We start from the raw sequence: 23,318 nt of genomic DNA, 5'->3' as shown, positions 1-23,318 counted from the left end.
GTTTTATGGGTGTTGACAAATGCATGATGTCATGTATCAACCATTATAGTATCATGCAGAGTAGTTTCTCTGCCTGAAGTTTCTCCTGTGTTCTACTAATTTATCCTTCTGCCCCCTGTTTCAGAATGGCATATGGTTGAAATCTACATTATATAACTGTTTCAAACCAGCTTTTGTTTCCTTTGAATATATCCAGAAGTGGAATTGCTAGATCACATGATAGTTCTATTTTTAATTTTCTGAAGAACCTCCACACTGTTTTCCATAGTGGTTATACAAGTTTATATTCCTTCAAAGGGTTTCATTTTCTCTACATCCTTACCAGCATTTGTTATTACTTGTCTTTTTGATAATAGCCATGCTAACAGGTGTGAGGTAATATCTCATAGTTTAATTTGCATTTCCCCGGTAATCAGTTATGGTGAACACTATTTCATGCACCTATTGCCATTTGAATGTTTTCTTTGGAAAAAAATCTATTAAAAATAGCCTTTATCCATTTAAAAATTGGGTTATTTATCTTTTTTTGGGTATTGAGTTGTATCATTTTTGTATGTTTTGATACTGGATATGTGATTTGCAAATATTTTCTTATTCCATAGGTTGCCTTCTCATTTTGTTGATGGTTTCCTTTGCTATGCAGAAGTTTTTAGTTTTTTAGTTAGTCTCACCTGTGTAAATATTTTTGCTTTTATTGCCTTTGTTTTTGGTGTTAGATCCACAAGAGTCATTACCAAGACAAATATGAAGGAACCTACCCCCTATGTTTTCTTCTAGATCTTTTATGATTTTAGGTCTTACTCACAAGTCTTTAAATCCATTCTGAGTTGATTTTTATATACAGGATAATATAGGGGTCCAGTTTAATTGTTTTGCATGTGGCCGTCTAGTGTTCCTAGCACCATTTACTGAAGAGCCTGTCCTTTCCCCATTGTGTATTCTTGACTTCACTGTCAATTCATTGACCATGAATTTATAGGTTTATTTCTGGGCTGTCTGTTCTGTACCGTTGATTGATGTCTGCTTTTATACCAGTACCATCCTGTTTTGATTATTACAGCTTTGTAATCTGGTTTGAAATCATGGAATGTGATGCTTCCAGCTTTGTTTTACTTGCTGTGTATACTTTGGCTATTCAGGATGTTTTGTGGTTCCATGTAGATTTTAAAACAATTTCTATGAAAAATACCACTAGAATTTTGGTAGAGATTACATTGAATCTGTATATTGTTTGACTAGTTTGCATATTTTAACACTATTAATTCTTTTGATCCATGAGCACATAATATCGTTCCATTCATTGTGTTTTCTTTCGTCAGTGTTTTAAAGTCCTCTGTGTACATAGTTTTCATATCCTTGGTTAAATTTATTCATAAGTAATGGATTCTTTTTGCCACTATTGTTTGTAGGCTGGAGTCATATGGATTTTCTCCATAGGTGTCATCTATAAACAGATAATTTTACTTTCTTTCTTCACAATTTGGATGTCTTTTATTTCTTTTTATTGCCTGACTTCTCTGGCTAGGACTTTCAGTACTATGTTGATAAAAGTTGCAAGAGTGGGGATCCTTGTCTTGTTCCTGATCTTAAAGGAAAAGCTTTCAGCCTTTTACTTGGGTACGATGTTGGATGTGGGTTTCTCATAATTAGCCTTTGTTAGGTTTGGGTATGTTCTTTCATTACTCAGTTTTTGAGAATTTTTGATCGTGAAAGGATTTTGAATTTGTCAAGTGCTTTTTCTGTATCTATTAAAATGATCTTAAGGTTTCTATCCTTCATTTTGTTAATGTAGTTGATCATGTTAATTGATTTGCATATTGAACCATCCTTGGATCCCCAAAATAAATCCCACTTGATCATGGTGTATGAGTCTTTAATGTACTGTTGAATTCAATTGGCTAATGATTTGTTGAGTACTTTTGCATGTATGTTCATCAGAGATCAGATCAGATCAGTTGCTCAGTTGTGTCCGACTCTTTGCCACCCCATGAATCGCTCGCATGCCAGGCCACCCTGTCCATCACCAACTCCCGGAGTTCACTCAGACTCACGTCCATCGAGTCAGTGATGCCATCCAGCCATCTCATCTCATCCTCTGTCGTCCCCTTCTCCTCCTGCCCCCAATCCCTCCCAGCATCAGAGTCTTTTCCAATGAGTCAACTCTTTGCATGAGGTGGCCAAAGTACTGGAGTTTCAGCTTTAGCATCATTCCTTCCAAAGAAATCCCAGGGCTGATCTCCTTCAGAATGGACTGGTTGGATCTCCTTGCAGTCCCTTGGAGAGACTCTCAAGAGTCTTCTCCAACACCACAGTTCAAAAGCATCAATTCTTTGGCGCTCAGCCTTCTTCACAGTCCAACTCTCACATCCATACATGACCACAGAAAAACCATAGCCTTGACTAGACGAACCTTTGTTGGCAAAATAATGTCTCTGCTTTTGAATATGCTGTCTAGGTTGGTCATAACTTTCCTTCCAAGGAGTAAGCATCTTTTAATTTCATGGCTGCAATCACTATGTGCAGTGATTTTGGAGCCCAGAAAAATAAAGTCTGACACTGTTTCCACTGTATCCCCATGTATTTCCCATGAAGTGATGGGACCAGATGCCATGATCTTAGTTTTCTGAATGTTGTTGAGCTTTAAGCCAACTTTTTCACTCTCCACTTTCACTTTCATCAAGAGGCTTTTGAGTTCCTCTTCACTTTCTGCCATAAGGGTGGTGTCATCTGCATATCTTAGGTGATTGATATTTCTCCTGGCAATCTTTATTCCAGCTTGTGTTTCTTCCAGTCCAGCGTTTCTCATGATGTACTCTGCATATAAGTTAAATAAACAGGGTGACAATATACAGCCTTGATGAACTCCTTTTCCTATTTGGAACCAGTCTGTTGTTCCATGTCCAGTTCTAACTGTTGCTTCCTGACCTGCATACAAATTTCTCAAGAGGCAGATCAGGTGGTCTGGTATTCCCATCTTTTTCAGAATTTTCCACATCAGAGATACTAGTCTGTAATTTTCATGTAGTCTTTGAATTGATCGTTTCCATTGTCCTTCTAGTTCTATTTCATTTATTTCCATTCTGGTCTTTATTTCCTTTTTCTACTAATGTTGAGCTTCCTATTTCTAGTTCTTTGATATGTAAAGTTAGAATATATATTGGATTTTTCATTTTTCATAGTATAAAACTTTATTGTTACAAATTCCTTCTTAGAACTGTAACCCATAAGTACTGATACGTTTTGTTTCCATTTTCATTTGTCTCAAGTTATTTCTTGATTTTTGAAAAGGTGTTCTTTGAGCCAGTGATTGTTCAAGAGTATATTGTTCCAGTTTCCATATATTTGTGAATTTGCTAGTTTTTCTCTTGTAATTGATATCTAATTTTGTATCATTGTGGTCCAAAAAGGTACTTGGTAATACTTTATATGATTTCATTTTTCTTAAGTTTGTTACAACTTGCTTCATCACCTAAGATGATCTAGCCTGAAAATATCTTCCCTGTGTACTTAAGAAGAATATATTCTGCTGCTGTTGTTGGACTCTTCTGTGTATGTCTATTAGATTTCTCTTATATAATGTTTAGTTTACATCCATTATTTCCCCATTAATTTCCTATCTGGATGATCTATCCATTGTTGAAAGTAGGGTATTGAAGCCCTATACTATTTTATTGCTATTCCCCCCTTTAGATCTGTTAATATTTGCTTTACATATTTAGGTTCACCTATCTTGGGTACATAGATATTTACAATTGTGATATCCTCTTGATGAAGTGATCCCTTTATCATTATATAATGATCTTACTTGTCTCTTGTTATAGTTTTTGGTTTAAAATATATTTTGTTTGACATAAGTGTAGTTTCCTTTGCTTTCTTTTGGTTTCCATTTACATAGAACATCTTTTTCCACCCCTTCACTTTCAGTCTTGTATGTCTTTGAATCAGAAACAAATCTCTTGTAGATGTCATATAGTTGGGTCCTTTTTATTTTTTTATACATTCAATCACCCTGTCTTTTGATTGGTTGATGAAGCCTGCTTTCTTGGTAAAAGTATGGGCAGTTAAAAAAATGTTTTATGTCAGGTTGAAAAGAAAATATATTCTTTTTTTTAATGTGGCCTTTAGATAAAAACTGTTAATTGTATTGTTTCAATTTATTTTTGTTGGTTGCCTATACATTATGAAATTGTATTAAAATCTTTCATGATTTTTCCAGCTTTCTTTCAGTTAATTTCAGCTAATTAGTTTCTTATCTTTTTATTTTGTTTCTCTGTATCACTATGTTTTAGTTGTCTTATAAATAGTATACATGTATTTATTTTTTAACAACCTTAAAGTTTCTTTAGCTGGTGAGCTTAATCTACTCAAATTTATTATTATTATTGACATTTTAAAAAAATCAAAGATATTATTATAATGTACATCATCATTTTATATATGTATGTTAAGTCTCCACTGTGTGTGCTGCTAAGTTGCTTCAGTCGTGTCTGATACTTTGTAGCCATGTGTACTGTGGCCCACCAGGCTCTTCTGTCCATGGCGTTCTCCAGGCAAGGATACTGGAGCGAGTGGCCATGCCTGCCTCCAGGGAATCTTTCTGACCCAGGGATTGAACTCATGTCTCATGTCTCCTGCATTGGCAAGCAGCTCTTTTACCATTAGCACCACCTGGGAAACCCTAAGTCTCTACTAGGTGCTTGAAAGTTCATAATTGTCTTCCTCATGAATTATTTTTGTTTATTTAAGATCTACTGTATATGTAATGCCTGACACTGCCCATTAAACTATGACACAGTACCTTTAAAATAATCTTACATATGGAACACTCAATTGTTGCAGGCTGTGTAAGTCTTTGGTTGCCAATTTCAGAATCTCAAATGAATTTAACTAAAAGAGAGATTTATTAACTCTTGTAAGTGAGAAGTACAGGACTTTTTTGGCTTTAGGTATGAGTGACTCCAGGGCTTATGCAGTGTCACTAGGGCTCTTTCTCTCTCTGTGTCTTAACCCTACTTTTCTCAGTTCTGGATTTTATTTTCAGGCTTTATTTTCCATTTACTGGAGAAAAGTGATCCCTGATATTTCTAAGATTTTGGTATCCTTAAAGTTTATCATCTGTCTTGTGTTACTTAGTTACATCAACTGCTACGGAAGACTCTTCTGCCTAGTTGAGCACTTTGCTTTTTCTGAACTAGTTATGGTGGCCAGTGGGCTTGTACATTCTAGATCGTCAGGCTTGGTCATGTGCCCAACTCTGGAATGTAAGGGAGGATACACTATGATCGAAGCCCTACTAGGTCTACACAGATAGTTTGAGGTTGGGTTCCTCAAAGGAAAAATCAGGGAAAGTTTCCAGTGGATAGAAAAGAGATGCTAGGAAGGCAAATACCATGTATGTGTACAATGCATCCCTTTTCAGGTCATCAGACACCTCTTCAGAAATTTAAATAAAGATGTGAAACTACTTTTTTTTTTAATTAAATTTTATTTATCTTTAAATGAAACAAAGATGAATATTTTTAATGATAAAAGTTACAATTCACAAAGAAGATAGATAAAAGATTAATATACTGCTAAGTCACTTCAGTCATGTCTGACTCTGTGCGACCCCATAGACGGCAGCCCACCAGGCTCCCCCATCCCTGGGATTCTCCAGGCAAGAACGCTGGAGTGGGTTGCCATTTCCTTCTCCAATGCATGAAAGTGAAAAGTGAAAGTGAAGTTGCTCAGTTGTGTCCGACTCCTAGCGACCCCATGGACTGCAGCCTACCAGGCTCCTCTGTCCATGGGATTTGCCAGGCAAGAGTACTGGAGTGGGTTGCCATTGCCTTCTCCAGAGGATCCTCCCAACCCAGGGATAGAATCTGGATCTCCCACATTGTAGGCAGATGTTTTACCATTTGAGCCACCAGGGAAGTTTACAGTAGAATTGTTTAATTAATTAACTGATTATTATAACGAGACCTCCTTGATCACTAGGACAATTTATTTGTTCACTGTCCATCTCCATGAGCCTTCTGGTCAATTGATTTTGAATTTAGGCCCTCCAATATAATCTGACTTGGAACTTTATAGAGAATATTGTATAGCTATCAAATGACAAGTGTGGGAATGATTCAAGTGTATGTCAACACATGATTATGTTCATGTGAAATCATACGAAGAGAAGATTCAGATTATAGAGTGGAAAAGGTATATGGATTGAAATCAGCAAAGAGAAAGACATTGGACTGGTTGGATATCTTTTCCCCTACTTGCAATGTAATAAGTTACATATCGAATTAAAACTCTCGTTTTCTTTTTGGGCTTTTATGTTTCTTATATTCTGCTTTTCTGGCCACTTGCTTTCAGAATAGAAGCAGGGAGTCTCTACCAGCTTCTACCTCAGGAAGCAAAGACCATTCAGTTCAGTTCAGTCACTCAGTCGTGTCCGACTTTTTGCGACCCTATGAATTGCAGCACACCAGGCCTCCCTGTCCATCACCAACTCCCAGAGTTTACTCAGACTCATGTCCATTGAGTCGGTGATGCCATCCAGCCATCTCATCCTCTGTCATCCCCTTCTCCTCCTGCCCCCAATCCCTCCCAGCATCAGAGTCTTTTCCAATGAGTTACCTCTTCGCATGAAGTGTCCAAAGTACTGGAGTTTCAGCTTTAGCATCATTCCTTCCAAAGAAGACCCAGGACTGATCTCCTTTAGAATGGACTGGTTGGATCTCCTTGCAGTCCAAGGGACTCTCAAGAGTCTTCTCCAGCACCACAGTCCAAAAGCATCAATTCTTTTGTGCTCAGATTTCTTCACAGTCTAACTCTCACATCCATACATGACTAGATGGACATTTGTTGGCAAACTCATGTCTCTGCTTTTGAATATGCTATCTAGGTTGGTCATAACTTTCCTTCCAAGGAGTAAGCGTCTTTTAATTTCATAGTTGCAATGACCATCTACAGTGATTTTACAGCCCCCAAAAATAAAGTCTGCCACTGTTTCCACTGTTTCCCCATCTATTTGCCATGAAGTGATGGGATCAGATGCCATTATCTTAGTTTTCTGAACGTTGAACTTTAAGCCAACTTTTTCACTCTCCACTTTCACTTTCATCAAGAGGCTTTTTTGTTCCTCTTCACTTTCTGTCATAAGGGTGATGTCATCTGCATATCTGAGGTTATTGGTATTTCTCCCGGCAATCTTGATTCCAGCTTGTGCTTTTTCCAGCCCAGCATTTCTCATGATGTAATCTGCATATAAGTTAAATAAGCAGGGTGACAATATACAGCCTTGACATACTCCTTTTCCTATTTGGAACCAGTCTGTTGTTCCATGTTCAGTTCTAACTGTAGTTTCCTGATCTGCATATAGGTTTCTCAAGAGGCAGGTCAGGTGGTCAGCTATTCCCATCTCTTTCAGAATTTTCCAGTTTGTTGTGATCCACACAGTCAAAGGCTTTGGCATAGTCAATAAAGCACAAATAGATGTTTTTCTGGAACTCTCTTGCTTTTTCCATGATCCAGCGGATGTTGGCAATTTGATCTCTGGTTCCTCTGCCTTTCCTAAAACCAGCTTGAACATCTGAAAGTTCACAGTTCACGTATTGCTGAAGCCTGGCTTGGAGAATTTTGAGCATCACTTTACTAGCGTGTGAGATGAGTGCAATTGTGCGGTTGTTTGAGCATTCTTTGGCATTGCCTTTCTTTGGGATTGGAATAAAAACTGACCTTTTCCAATCCTGTGGCCACTGCTGAGTTTTCCAAATTTGCTGGCATATTCAGTGCACCACTTTCACAGCATCATCTTTCAGGATTTGAAATAGCTCAACTGGAATTCCATCACCTCCACTAGCTTTGTTCGTAGTGATGCTTTCTAAGGCCCACTTGACTTCACATTCCAGGATGTCTGGCTCTAGGTGAGTGATCACACCATCGTGATTATCTGGGTCTTGAAGATCTTTTTTGTACAGTTCTTCTGTGTATTCTTGCCACCTCTTCTTTATATCTTCTGCTTCTGTTAGGTCCATACCATTTCTGTCCTTTATTGAGCTCATATTTGCATGAAATATTCCCTTGGTATCTCTAATTTTCTTGAAGAGATCTCTAGTCTTTCCCATTCTGTTGTTTTCCTCTATTTCTTTGCACTGATTGTTGAGGAAGGCTTTCTTATCTCTCCTTGCTATTCTTTGGAACTCTGCATTCAGGTGCTTATATCTTTCCTTTTCTCCTTTGCTTTTTGCTTCTCTTCTTTTCACAGCTATTTGTAAGGCCTCCCCAGACAGCTGTTTTGCTTTTTTGCATTTCTTTTCCATGGTGATGGTCTTGATCCCTGTCTCCTGTACAATGTCACGAACCTCTATATATAGTTCATCAGGCACTCTATCTATCAGATCTGGTCCCTTAAATCTATTTCTCACATTCACTGTATAATCATAAGGGATTTAATTTAGGTCATACCTGAATGGTCTAGCGGTTTTCCCTTCTTTCTTCAGTTTAAGTCTGAATTTGGCAATAAGGAGTTCATGATCTGAGCCATAGTCAGCTCCTGGTCTTGTTTTAAAGACCATTGCCTAGTTTCAATTACTGTATTGAGTGGACCAGGGTTAGGGCAGAATTACTTCTCTTCAGGCTTGGGGACCATACTGGTAAAAATAGTTTGCCCTAGGGTGGGAGGAGGAAGGGGTTTCCTCATCTTTTCTTCTGTCAGGACTGGACCCCTTTACAGACTTTCTTCACTATTTTGTTTCCTAGGTATGGATAATTCATTCTTCCTGTGTTTCCCTTGGGACTACTGCATGGGTGAAAATGTAATGACTTTTATGTGAATAAAGATGTAAATAAGTTTAGTTTCTTTGTTACTGTGAAGAGGTATGGCTTCACAGTTTAACTAAAATTGAAATAATTTCTTCAACTGAGTAATAGCATTGCTAACATCAAAGTTTTTGGAGATTGATTAAGAAAATTGTGCATGAGTTGGCTTAATTGTGAAAGAGATTTAGTAAATTTATAACATTTTTTGCGTGTATTAAGTAATACAGTAGAGAAAAGACAAGGTGATAGGTAGGAGAAAGGGGTTAATGTTAGTAGTAATGAAAGGACATAGCATTTTGGTAAATACACTGAAAATTCACCTGAAAAATTTAATCTTATTCTCAATTTAAGTTTTTAATACTAGTTTGACCTTTTTACCTTTACTTTCCTAATATGCTAGCCTCTTGATAAATAAATATTTGTTAGTTGAATGAATAAAGAGATCAATGAAGAGTAAATAGATGAATGACAAAATTCTAAACCTTCACAATACAAATAAATATACATGTCAACTTCTCTTATTAAGATTTGAAAACAAAATAATCTTTTAATTTAGATAATGTAGATGAAATGATTGATTTGGTTTAAGAATTTCAACAGTGAACTTTTCATAAGTTGGATTACTATGTCTAAAATGCAAATAGTAATAAAATGAAGTAAGATAACTTGAATTTGAAATGAGCTTATATAATGAGATACATACTCTTTAATTTAAGAATAGTTGATTGCTACATTCAGGAGATGATTCTTTTTAAAGGCTTTATTCTCTTCAAACTTGATTTACTTTAGAATTTTGCCAAGTAAAAGTTGTTTTGAAGTTTCTACTTAAAATGAATCAGTTTTCACTTTGAATTATCATAGATTTTAATTTAGCAAAATGGAGTGAATAGATTATACTGTATATCATTTTGGGGTGTAATGCTGTGTGTCTAGAAAATAGTTTCTCCTGCATTTGGATCTATATGATTAATATAATCTACTGGTTTCCATGTTTGCATATTTGAATATGGCTTATGGTAAAGAGTATAGGCTATGGTGTCAGATTTGAATTTCATTCCCCAGTCTGCTACTTAGTGAGCAGATTATTCAACTTGTTAAACCTTAAGAAGGATCTTGTATAAAACAGAGGTGGTACCATAAGAGGTTCTTAGCACAGTGTCTGGGGACATAGTAAACAATCAGGAATTGGAAACAACCGTTTTTTCCCCTCACTGTCTTTGTTTTGCAGCTTTCCCCACAAATAAACCAGATAAAGATGCAAGGCATGTAATAAAAGTGGTAAGTATTACTCTTAAATTTATGTTTCACATACATTTGACTTTTTTATTTTCTGTTTTATTTCATTTTTGTAAAAATGTTTCTCATCTTAGTCTTCATGATTTTATGATTAACACAACAAACATTATTATATATTTTTACATTATAAAAATTTAAAGACTAGGGAATTTTGTTGTTCTTCATTGACGTTCTTCATTGACATTTATCATCCTTGTATCTTATCTAGATATCTATTTTCTCCTTCTCTTTTCCTCTCTGTTCTAGATGGTGAAGTCCATAATGGCAGGAATGAGGTTTTATTTGTGATTGCACCCCCTGTGCCTAGTATAATTAATGAAATATAGGAGAAACTCAGTAAAAGTATCATGTATGAATGAACCACCAAGGTAGTTTGCAGTGTATCCACTGTTTTGCATGTTAGTACACATGAATGTCTGTGTATGTGTACAATTCTCTTGATGAAGGTAAAAGAGGAGAGTGAAAAAGTTGGCTTAAAACTCAACATTCAGAAAACGAAGATCATGGCATCTGGTCCCATCACTTCATGGGAAATAGATGGGGATACAGTGGAAACAGTGGCAGACTTTATTTTTGGGGGCTCCAAAATCACTGCAGATGGTGACTGCAGCCATGAAATTAAAAGATGCTTACTCCTTGGAAGAAAACTTATGACCAACCTAGACAGCATATTCAAAAGCAGAGACATTACTTTGCCAACAAAGGTCCGTCTAGTCAAGGCTATGGTTTTTCCAGTGGTCACGTATGGATGTGAGAGTTGGACTGTGAAGAAAGCTGAGCACCAAAGAATTGATGTTTTTGAACTGTGGTGTTGGAGAAGACTCTTGAGAGTCCCTTGGACTGCAAGGAGATCCAACCAGTCCATTCTGAAGGAGATCAGCCCTGGGATTTCTTTGGAAGGAATGATGCTAAAGCTGAAACTCCAGTACTTTGGCCACCTCATGCGAAGAGTTGACTCATTGGAAAAGACTCTGATGCTGGGAGGGCTTGGGGGCAGGAGGAGAAGGGGATGACAGAGGATGAGATGGCTGGATGGCATCACTGACTCGATGGACGTGAGTCTGAGTGAACTCCGGGAGTTGGTGATGGACAGGGAGGCCTGGTGTGCTGTGATTCATGGGGTCACAAAGAGTCGGACACGACTGAGCAACTGAACTGAACTGAACACATGAGTGTCTGTGTATGTGTACAATTCTCAGTGTTTTTAGTAAGTTCTTTCCATAAGAAGACTGCTTCCATGTGTAAGACTATATAGTGATACCATTACAAAATATTAAAAATGAGATTCTTTATTTAGTGAGAAAATCTTGAGATTTTTGTGATTCAGGTACTATTATTTATTATATATGTATATTCGTATTTTCACATTTGAAATACCAATTCCATCTTTAAAACTTTTTTCTAATAAAATCAATTGTTCTTTTCTTTTATAGGAATATCAAGAAAATGGCCCATTATTTTCAGAACTTAAATTTTATCAAAGAGCAGCAAAAAAAGACTGTAGTAAGTAAAATAAGTAAAAAGACTGTATTAAGTAAAATAAGTAAAGTAAGCTACTTCTATATATATGTTTGCTAAGTGGGAGTTAGTATTTTTGTCTTTTTCTGGCCTTATGGAAAATTTTTTTCAATTAGAAAATTTTATTATAAAATGATACAGTTAATTGTTATGTAAAAACGACAGAGGTATATAAATAGTGATATTATGTACATAATGGGTTATATATTTCAAATCGAAGTTATTTGTTACCTTACATAAAATGTTGGATTGTTGATCGAAGCCACCAAGAGTTCTTCACGTGTAAAAGATGGAATGAAATTATTTCTTTTGCAAAAAACCATTTGGATGGAAAGGATATAAAGAAAAAACATTAAAATGGGCAGTAGATTATAAATTAAAGGAATGACCATAGAATAGATTAGGCCAAAGCATATGAAAATGATTATAAACATTAAAATGATTTAGAAAATAAGTTAAAAATATTGAAAATTTTTATGTTGGGAAATTAATTGGAGCTGAATATCAGATGTAAGAACTATTAGTTAGAGGATTAGACTATGAAGTAAATATGAGCAAGGCTAAGAAGAATAAAAGCATTTTGTAAAAACTATATGATACAGATGGATTTGTAAAGCTTGAAGGAAATTGATATGAGTAATGCCTGTATAATCAAGGTCATTTACATTATGTTTAGGAAAAAGAATGATGAGTCTCACGTCAATAATTAACTTTGTTTTCTTTAATAAAACCTTCTGAACATCAAGACTGTAGTCTTTACTAACTGCTTAAACTATGTCAGAGTGACAAATAGAATCCATTAAACGTCATTGTTTATCAGTAGAGCTGTCTTAAACATTAAGCATATTTGGTAGAAAAGTGAAAAATTAAATAAGCTGCCTGATTTTTAAGTGGATTTGTTTTTTTTTTTAAACAAAATTTAATCAAAACAGTTTCTGTACAATATAGTTTCAGAGTAAGATGATTCTCCTGACCAATTTCTATTTTTTAAAAAAACCTTATTAATATTTGGCTCTGCCAGGTCTTTGTTGCTGCTTGGGCTTTTCTCTAGTTGCAGTGAGTAGGGGCTACTCTCTAGTTGCGGTGCACAGCACAGGCTTCTCGTTGTGGTTTCTCTTGTTGCCGAACATAAGCTCTGGGGCGCATGGGCTGAGTAGTTGTGAGGCAGGGGCTCAGTTGCTCTGCAGTAATGTGCAATCTTCCCGGACCAGGGATTGAACCTGTGTCTGCTGCATTGGCAGGTGGATTCTTTCCCACTGAGTGACCAGTGAAGCCCCTATTTTTTTTTTTTTTTTGCTACTCTGGTTTTAGGTTTTTAGTAATAAGATAGAAAAAGCTGTCTTTCTACTGCTCCTTTGGTAGTTATCATATTTTTTTTATTTAAAAATTTAACAAGCATATAAGGGAATGAATTTTGTTAATGAATAGAACTGCTACTGCTAAGTCACTTCAGTCGTGTCCGACTCTGTGTGACCCCATAGACGGCAGCCCACCAGGCTCCCCCGTCCCTGGGATTCTCCAGGCAAGAACTCTCTGGGTTGCCATTTCCTTCTCCAATGCATGACGTGGAAAGTGAAAGTGTTTTATAGTTTCTGGTCTTACGTTTAGATCTTTAATCCATTTTGAGTTTATTTTTGTGTATGGTGTTAGAAAGTGTTCTAGTTTCATTCTTTTACAAGTGGTTGACCAGATTTCCCAGCACCACTTGTTAAAGAGATTGTCTTTAATCCATTGTATATTCTTGCGTCCTTTGTCAAAGATAAGGTGTCCATATGTGCGTGGATTTATCTCTAGGCTTTCTATTTTGTTCCATTGATCTATATTTCTGTCTTTGTGCCACTACCATACTGTCTTGATAACTGTGGCTTTGTAGTAGAGCCTGAAGTCAGGTAGGTTGATTCCTCCAGTTCCATTCTTCTTTCTCAAGATTGCTTTGGCTATTCGGCAAAACTAATACAATTATGTAAAGTTTAAAAATTAAAAAAAAAAAAAAAAAAAGTGAAAGTGAAGTCGCTCAGTTGTGCCCAACTCTTAGCAACCCCATGGACTGCAGTCTACCAGGCTCCTCCATCCATGGCATTTTCCAGGCAAGAGTACTGGAGTGGGGTGCCATTGCCTTCTCCAAATGGATAGAAACATTTGGATAAATAGTGTGTCCTCAGTTGCTCAGTCGTGTCCGACTGAGAGCCCCATGGACTAGCCCACCAAGCTCCTTCGTCCATGGAATTTTTCAGGCATGAATACTGTAGTGGGTTGCCATTTTCTGCTCCAGGGGATCTTCCTGACTCAGGGATCAAACCTGTGTCTCTTGTGTCTCCTGCATTGCAGACAGATTCTTTACCACTGTTCCACCTGAGAAGCCCCCATACTACACTTGATCTTAGCTAAAAGGGTGAGAAGCAATAAATGATATTGGTGAATTTTATGACTATGACTATTTTTGTTTTTGTTGCGTATTTATTTATTTACTATTATTTTTTTGGAGTATATTTAATATACAATATTGTATTCATTTCTTCTGTACTTTCTTTAGATTCTTTTTACATATAGATTATTAGAGTATTGAGTATAGTGATTATGACTTTTTAAATGTTAGAAATCTGTATTATGTATTTAATATTATCTGTTAATTATTGCAATAAATAGAATTTGAAACTGTTAGCTAGATATATTTGATTTAAAAAAATATATTTTTAGGAAGGTCTGATTTCTATTTGTTAGCTAAATAAATTTAAGCATCTACACAAGTGTAAGAAATACCTTTCTAAAAATACATACTTTTTTCCTATTAAATTTGTCTTTACAGTCAAAAAATGGATAGAACTCAAAAAGCTTGATTATTTGGGAATTCCTCTGTTTTATGGATCTGGCATAACTGAATTCAAGGGAAAAAGGTAAAATGGAATTACTATAATCAGATATTGTCCTGTAACTATCTCTTATATGGTCTGTTAGTTATTTGTAGCTATATAGCTAGTTACCTAAAATGTAGTGGGTTATAATGACAAACTAATATTATCTTAGTTTCTGTGGGTCAGTTATCTATATAAAAATGGCTTCCCTAGATAGTTCTGGCTCAGGACTTCTCATGAGGATGTAGTCAGATGTCTTCTGGCTCTAGTCATTTTGACTGAGGAAGCTCATTCATGTGGCTATTGGCAGGCCTAAGAAGATCTGATTCTAAATTCACTCATGATTGTTGGCAGGCCTCACTTCCTCACTATGTAGGTCTCTCTGTTGGCTGCTTGAGTGTCAAAAAGACATAGCAGCCAGCTTCCAGTAATTGAAAGAGAGGACAGAGCACACACGAGAGTATACAGCCAAGAAGAAAGTCACAGTCCTTATGTAATCTTATTTTAGAAGTGATATCCCATCATTTCCCCTTTCTTAATGGTGCATCCATACCATATAATACTGTGCAGCCCATTAAAGAAATCAATTAGAGCACTACCAGTTGATTTGGAAGGATTTCAATGAGGTATTATTGAAAAAAGTGTGATGCAAAAAAGTTCTTATAAGAAGATCACATTTTTGTAAAACAGATGTAAAAATTTCTATATGCCTTTGTGTGTGGCTACATAGATACAGAACAGGGGCTGATGTGAGTATGTAAGTGAAGGGAAGTGAAGAAGAGGAGGAGGTCTCAAACAAAAGAAAAGGAAGAAGTGCATTTTTTTAAAAAACACAAGTTTATAAATGTATAGAGAAAGTAAATATGATTTTATAAGGTCAAGAAACAAATGTAAATAAAATATTCTGTATGGGAAAATAATTTGCTCAAGGCCATATGTCAAGAAGGTAGTAGAATCAAAATAAATTAAGTTCAAGACTAATTTAGAAGGACTCCTCTTTTCATGATCTAAGACCATGTAAGTGGCTCAGCACAGCTTGCTCTTCTACTTGGAAACTATCTGCAAAGTAAATACTTAGTAATGTGTTTCTGCAAAAGGCCAAGATTATTAATATGCATTCATTCTCAGTTAGTTCAGATTGGATCATTCTTCACTGTTAGGTTGGGGGCATTTTTCCGTTGTTTCAAATTCGTAAATGGACCGTTTCTGCATTGCCGTTTTAACATCTCCTTTTGACTTCTCCTTCTTATAGTTACAGATTTATGGTAATGGAAAGACTGGGAATAGATTTGCAGAAGATCTCAGACCAGAATGGTACTTTTAAAAAGTCAACTGTCTTGCAGCTAGGTATCCGAATGGTAAGAAAGAATGACTCATTTCCCATGCTCCATTTTCAGATTATTTACTTGTTACAACATACAAATTGTTGCCCTTTGTGGAATTATCAGAGAATGAAGGATTATTGCCCTAGAAATGTCAGTTATTGAGAGTAGACGCTATTTTGGTGAAATTGATAACAGTGGGCTCTGTAAGTGACAGAATGTGCTGTGTTTGGCACTACAAACTCAATTAGGCTTTGGTTCTACTGTCTGATTTTTTTTTTTTTCCTCACAGCTTTGTTTTACATACCAGGACAAGCTTGCATTGCTATAAGAATAACCTCTCTTTGTCAGTTATTTTTATGACTATGCAAAGTATGGCAAAATATATTATTTTCCAAACTACACATGTGATAAGGGGGTGCTATAAAGTTTTTATTATGAGTTTGGGATGTTGGTAGTCATTAACGTGGCCATGAATAATATCAGTGTATACTTTCCCAAATAAGAAGCAATGAAGTCTTACTAGCACCCATGCACACATTTTGTTTATACCACAAATTTGTCTTATCTTGTGGGTGTTTGGTTTGCCTAAACTTCATTTTATTTTTTCCAATTTAGATAGAATGTGACTGCCCCTGCCAGGTTGGGATGTGGCAAATAGAGTTCATTAATTTCCCCACTCGTCCTCTAGCCAGCCAACAAGTGTTTTTTGAGCACTAGGTGTAGGTAACATGCAAGTCGCAAGGGCTTCAGAGAGGAAACAGATGTTTTCTGTTGCTCTACAGAGGGAGAATGGCTTTCTCTGTGGTAATGGACACGGTGTTTTGCTGAGTGGGCGTCATGATTATTTCACTTCAGTTCTCCGATTTTGCCATGTTTCTCCTCTTTGGACAGAAGATTTGGGCATCAGACTGTCGGGGGTATTGCTGAGTCTTGGCTTCCTTTCCATCAGAGGTGCCCTTAAAACATTAAAACATTTGGTGTTCAAGGATCCTTTTATGCAACTTTTCCCCAGGATGCACGACCAGAACATGTGATAATTTTAGAATAGATAAATGCACAATTGGGAAATACATCACTTTGTCATTGTTAATATGAAAAAAAATGTGTTATTTTCTATTCAAAATGCTCAGGTTGATCATGAGTTCTAAATTGACATCAGTATAACTGTATATATTTCTTTTTACAGTTGGATGTTCTGGAGTATATACATGAAAATGAATATGTTCACGGTGATATAAAAGCGGCAAATCTACTCTTGGGTTACAGAAATCCAGATCGGGTAAATACAGTATTAAACTGTTGCCTTCAGTAAGGATCCTCAAAGTACTATACTGAGACAGATATTCAGAAAACAAACTCCTAACTGGGAAGAGTTTGCAAATGAGGACTTAACATGATGAGTGTTATAATTTATCTTATCTTGCTTATCTAATTTAATGCACTAAACTAATAAGTAGGGCTTCCCTGGTGGCTCAGATGTTAAAGAATCTGCCTGCAGTGCAGATTTCAGCTTCAATCCCTGGGTTGGGAAGATCCCCTGGAGGTGGAAATGGCAACCCACTGCAGTATTCTTGCCTGGAGAATTCCATTGACAGAGGGGCCTGGCAGGCTAGTCAGTGGGGTTGCAAAGAGTCAGACACAACTGAGCAACTTTCACTTTTTGAACTAATATGAGGAAACTGAGACCTGGTTCAGTTCAGTTCAGTCACTCAGTCGTCTCCAACTCTTTGTGACCTGATGGACTGCAGCACGCCAGGCTTCCCTGTCACCAGTTCCCATCACCAATTCCCGGAGCTTACTCAAGCTCGTGTCCATCAAGTTGGTGATACCATCCAGCCATCTCATCCTCTGTCATCCCCTTCTCCTCCTGCCTCCAATCCCTCCCAGCATCAGGGTCTTTTCCAAGGAGTCAGCTTTTCGCATGAGGTGGCCAAAGTACTGGAGTTTCAGCTTCATCATCAGTCCTTCCAATGAACACCCAGGACTGGTCTCCTTTAGGATGGACTGGTTGGATCTCCTTGGAGTCCAAGGGACTCTCAAGAGTCTTCTCCAACACCACCGTTCAAAAGCATCAATTCTTCAGTGCTCAGCTTTCTTTATAGTCCAACTCTCACATCCATACATGACCACTGGAAAAACCATAGCCTTGACTAGACGGACCTTTGTTGGCAAAGTAATGTCTCTGCTTTTGAATATGCTATCTAGGTTGGTCAAAACTTTCCTTCCAAGGAGCAGGCGTCTTTTAATTTCATGGCTGTGATCACCATCTGCAGTGATTTTGGAGCCTAAAAAAATAAAGTCTGACACTGTTTCCACTGTTTCCCCATCTGTTTCCCATGAAGTGATGGGACCGGATGGGACATTTTCTGAATGTTGAGTTTTAAGCCAACTTTTTCACTCTCCTCTTTCACTTTCATCAAGAGGCTTTTTAGTTCCTCTTCACTTTCTGCCATAAGAGTGGTGTCATCTGCATATCTGAGGTTATTGATATTTCTCTTGGCAATCTTGATTCCAGCTTGTGCTTCTTCCAGCCCAGCGTTTCTCATGATGTACTCTGCATATAAGTTAAACAAGCAGGGTGACAATATACAGCCTTGATGTACTCCTTTTCCTATTTGGAACCAGTCTGTTGTTCCATGTCCAGTTCTAAGTGTTGCTTCCTGACCTGCATATAGGTTTCTTAAGAGGCAGGTCAGGTGGTCTGGTATTCCCCAGCTTTACTGAGGTTTAATTGACAAAAATTGCATATGTTTAAGTTGCACAACATGAATTTTTAAGGTACACAAAGTGATGATTTATTATACATATGTATTGTGAAGTGGTTAATCAAATTAACACATCGATCACTTCAAATAGTTGCTTTTTGTTTTGTTTTATGGTGAGAACACATAAGATGTACTCTTTCAAAAAATATGAAGTACATAGTCACCGTGTTGGGCATTAGATCCCCAGAACTTACTCATCTTCTAACTAAAAGTTTGTACTCTTTGACCAACTCTCTCCATTTCTTCCAGCTCCCTCCCCCCACCAGCCCCTAGCACTACTGTTCTACACTCTGGTTCTATAAGTTACCTTTTGTATATGCCACATGTTAGTGAGATCATGCAGTGTTGTCTTGCAGTGTGTCTTATTTCACTTAGCATTATGTCCTCTGGGTTCATCCATGTTGTTGCAAGTTGTGTATTTCTATCCTTTTTATGATTGATTGTACATGTATATAGCACATTTTCTTTATCTGTTTATCCATCAGTAGACACTAAGGTTGTTCATATGTCTTGGCTACTTTTAATAATGCTGCAATAACAGGGGAATACAGATATTTCTTCAAGATAATGATTTCTTTTCCTTTGGATATATATCCAGAAGTGGTTTGCTGGGTCATATGGTAATTCAGTTTTTAATGTTTATTTTATTTTTTTCCTGAAGACGCTCCATACTGTTTTCTGTGCTTCCCAGGTGGCACTGTGGGTAAATAATCTGCCTGGCAATGCAGGAGACTCAAACCTGCAGGTTTGATCCTGGGTCGAGAAGATCTCTTGGAGTAGGAAATAGCAATCCATTCCAATATTATTTCAGGAAAATTCCGTGGACAAAGGAGCCTGGTGGGCTGCAGTCCATGGGGTTGCAAGAATCAGAGAGGACTGACCACGCATGCACGCACACACATACTGTTTTCCGTAATGACTGTACCGGTTTACATTCCCACCAACAGTTGTCCAGGGGCTCCCTTTTCTCCAAACCCTCACTAACATTTGCTGTCTGTAATAGCCTTCTAACAGGTATGAGGTGATGTCTCATTATGGTTTTTATTTTTCGTTTCCCTGATAATTAATAATGTTGAGCATTTTTTCATACACTTATTGACCATTTGTATGTCTTCTTTGGAAAAAATGTCTCTCTAGGTTCCCTTGTCTGTGTTTTAATTGATTTATTTTGTCTTGCAAGTGAGTTTTATGGGTTCTTATATATTTTGGATGTTAACCCTTAGCAGATATGTGGTTTGCAGGTATTCTTTCCCATCCCATCGGTTGCCTTTTCATTTTGTTGATGATTTCCTTGGCTGTGGGGGATCATTTTCGTTTGATGTAGTCCTACTTGTATATTTTTGGTTTTGTTTACCTATACCTTTGGTTTCAGTTGCAAAAAAATCATTGCCAAAACCAGTGCTTATGGATTAGAAGAATTAACATTGTTAAAATGTCTATACTACCCAAAGCATGCACATGAGTTTGGATGAACTCCAGGAGTTGGTGATGGACAGGGAGGCCTGGCGTGCTGCAATTCATGGGGTCGCAAAGAGTTTCACACAACTGAGCAACTGAACTGAACTGAACTGAACCCAAAGCAGTCTATAGATTCAGTGCAGTCCTTCCCAAAGGTCCAGTGATATTTTTCACAGAAATAAAAACCCAGTCCTCAAATGTGTATGGAAGCAAAAAAGACCCTGAAAAGCCAAAGCACTCTGGAGAAAGAACAAATCTGGAGGCATTATACGTCATGATTCGAACTATATTGCTGTGCTCTAGTAATCAAAGCAGTATACTATTGGCATAAAAGCAGACCCAGCACAATGGAACAGAATTGAGAGTAATGCATATATGATCAGTTAATCTTTGACAAGGGTGCCAGGAATATTCAATGGGGCAGAGATAGTTTCATCGATAAATGGTGGTGGGAAAATGGGATATATACATGCAAAAGAGTGGACTTGGATTCTTATACCATATACAAGAATAAGCTCAAAATTTTTCAAAGACTTAATTGGAAGACTTGAAACTGTACATCTAGAAGAAACCTAGGGAGGCAGCTTAATTTTAATTGATTTAAATTTATAAGCCACATGTCGCTAACAGCCAATGCATCAGCAGAGATTTAAAAAGTTAAAAAATGGAGTGTATAAAAAAATAGCATTTAGCTGGTTGTTTAACTGAACTGTACACGAAGAGAGAAATTTCTTAATAAAAATACCCCTAAAATCTTAGAAAATATGGAGAAATTTCAAGTTTTAAGATGTCTGTATATTTTAAAAAATTGGAAAAGGAAAGGCAAATGAAAAGCTGAGAAGTATTTATGACAGACAAACTTTAGGATATATAGCAAGTTTAAAAAAATTAAAATAAAAAACAACAGTTTCTTAAAACAATGATTAAAAAGAATGAACAACATAGAAGAAATAGAACTGTTTGAGAAATAGATGAAAAAAAGTTCCCCATCACTAACAACTGAGATGTACAAATCAAAACAGTGAGGCAACATTTCATAAGGCTTACCAAATAGGAAAAGTCTAAAATAATAATCCGATGACATTCAGGCTGATGAGCGTACAGGCACTTGTAGAATGCCAGTGGGAATGTAAATTAAATGAGAGTAGGAGATAAAATCAAGTTAATGGAAGTACAATTTGGAAATATATATTAAAAGCCTTTAAAAGTGTGCCTGCTTTTTTAAGGTTAGATTTATTGAAATATAATTTATAAACAATAAAATCCACCTTAAGTATATAGTGTGGTGTGTATTTACACATGTATATTGTATAACCAGCATCACAAGACATAGAGCATTTCTATCATCCTCAGTCAGTCCCCTTCTCTTACCGAGGCAATGATTTCAGGCTTTTTTTTCCCTACGTTTTTAGCAATGCCATATAAATGGACTTACAGGTTTTTACTCTTTGTGTCTGGTTTCCTTTACTTAGCATATTTCTGAGGTTGATCCATGCTGTAGTTCGTTAGTAGTTTATTCCTCTTTAATGATAGGTAGTAGTCCATTAAAAACTATTGCAGTTTCTTTCCTGTTTACTTCTGGATAGATATTATGTTGTTTCCAGTTTTTGAGAATGAAGATGTATAAATTTGTGAATGAGGGTGTATAAATTTGTGAATGAGGGTGTATAAACACTTACGTACAGGTTTTTGTATAGGTTATATATTTTAACTTCTTCTGGGTAAATAACTAGGCATGGAATTTTCAGACTATGTCAACGTGTATGTGTGCTAAATCGCTTCAGTGGTATCCAGCTCTTTGTGACCCTATGGAACATAGCCCAGCAGGCTGTTCTGTTCATGGTATTTTCCAGGCAAGGATACTGGAGTGGATTGCCATGCCCTCCTCCAGGGGATCTTCCCAATCCAGGGATCAAACCTGTGCCTCTTGAGTCTCCTGCATTGGCAGTTGGGTTCTTTACCACCAGTGCCACCTGGGAAGCCCCATGTGAATGTGTATGTATGATTTTAAAAGAAATAGCCACATTGTTTTCCAGAGTGATTGTACCATAATATATTCCCAAAGGCAATGTAGATAATTCCAGCTGTTCTATTACATGCCACCATTTGGGCTTCATTAGTTGTAAAAATTTAAGCCATTATAGTAGATGTGTGGTTATATTGAAGGTTATTTAGGTTATAGTAGGTTATTTATTTATTTTTGGTGACGCTTGGTCTTTGCTGCTGCCTATCAGTTCAGTTCAGTTCAGTAACTCAGTCGAGTCCGACTCTGCGACCCCATGAACCGCAGCACACCAGGCCTCCATCACCAGACCTGGAGTCCACCCAAACCCATGTCCATTGAGTCGGTGATGCCATCCAACCATCTCATCTTCTGTTGTCCCCTTCTCCTGCCCTGCCCTCAATCTTTCCCAGCATCAGGGTCTTTTCATATAAGTCAGCTCTTTGCATCAGGTGGCCAAAATATTGGAGTTTCAGCTTCAACATCAGTCCTTCCAATGAACACCCAGGACTGATCTCCTTTAGAATGGACTGGTTGGATCTCTTTGCAGTCCAAGGGACTCTCAAGAGTCATCTCCACAACCACAGTTCAGAAGCATCAATTCTTCAGTGCTCAACTTTCTTTATAGTCCAACTCTCACATCCATACATGACCACTTGAAAAACCATAGCCTTGACCAGATGGACCTTTGTTGACAAATTAATGTCTCTGCTTTTTAATGTTATCTAGGTTGGTCATAACTTTCCTTCCAAGGAGTAAGCGTCTTTTAATTTCATGGCTGCAATCACCATCTGCAGTGATTTTGGAGCCCAGAAAAATAAAGTCAGCCACTGTTTCCCCATCTATTTGCCATGAAGTGATGTGACCAGATGCCATGATCTTAGTTTTCTGAATGTTGAGCTTTAAGCCAACTTTTTCACTCTCCTCTTTCACTTTGATCAAGAGGCCCTTAGTTCTTCTTCACTTTCTGCCATAAGGGTGGTATCATCTGCATATCTGAGGTTATTGATATTCAGACTGATTTGAAGAAAGTGGGGAAAACCACTAGACCATCCCCAAGAAAAAGAAATGCAAAAAAGCAAAATGTCTGTCCGAGTAAGCCTTACAAATAGCTGTGAAAAGAAGAGAAGCAAAAAGCAAAGGAGAAAAGGAAAGATATACCCATTTGAATTCAGAGTTCCAAAGAATAGTAAGGAGAGATAAGAAAGCCTTCCTCAGTGATCAATGAAAAGAAATAGAGGAAAAGAACAGAATGGGAAAGACTAGAGATCTCTTCAAGAAAATTAGAGCTACCAAGGGAACA

General features: G+C 37.0%; 1 protein-coding gene across 7 annotated transcripts in view; it reads left to right on the top strand.

The window, feature by feature from the left end:
- VRK2 (VRK serine/threonine kinase 2) overlaps window positions 1-23,318 on the top strand; it is a 139,174-nt gene that overhangs the window by 22,740 nt on the left and 93,116 nt on the right. For all 7 annotated transcript variants that reach the window (XM_086323762.1, XM_086323758.1, XM_086323763.1 and 4 more), the window contains exons 3-7: window positions 10,028-10,077; window positions 11,529-11,598; window positions 14,420-14,507; window positions 15,718-15,823; window positions 16,977-17,069. In XM_086323762.1, the coding sequence (XP_086179888.1) occupies window positions 10,028-10,077; window positions 11,529-11,598; window positions 14,420-14,507; window positions 15,718-15,823; window positions 16,977-17,069 (407 nt within the window). The remainder of the gene's footprint in view (window positions 1-10,027; window positions 10,078-11,528; window positions 11,599-14,419; window positions 14,508-15,717; window positions 15,824-16,976; window positions 17,070-23,318) is intronic.

The sequence above is a fragment of the Bos grunniens genome, chromosome 11 (assembly GCF_055505025.1).
Source record: "Bos grunniens cultivar Pamir isolate PY7600 chromosome 11, Bosgru_T2T1.0, whole genome shotgun sequence".
Lineage (NCBI taxonomy): Eukaryota > Metazoa > Chordata > Mammalia > Artiodactyla > Bovidae > Bos > Bos grunniens.
This window is presented reverse-complemented; position numbering and strand designations above follow the sequence as displayed.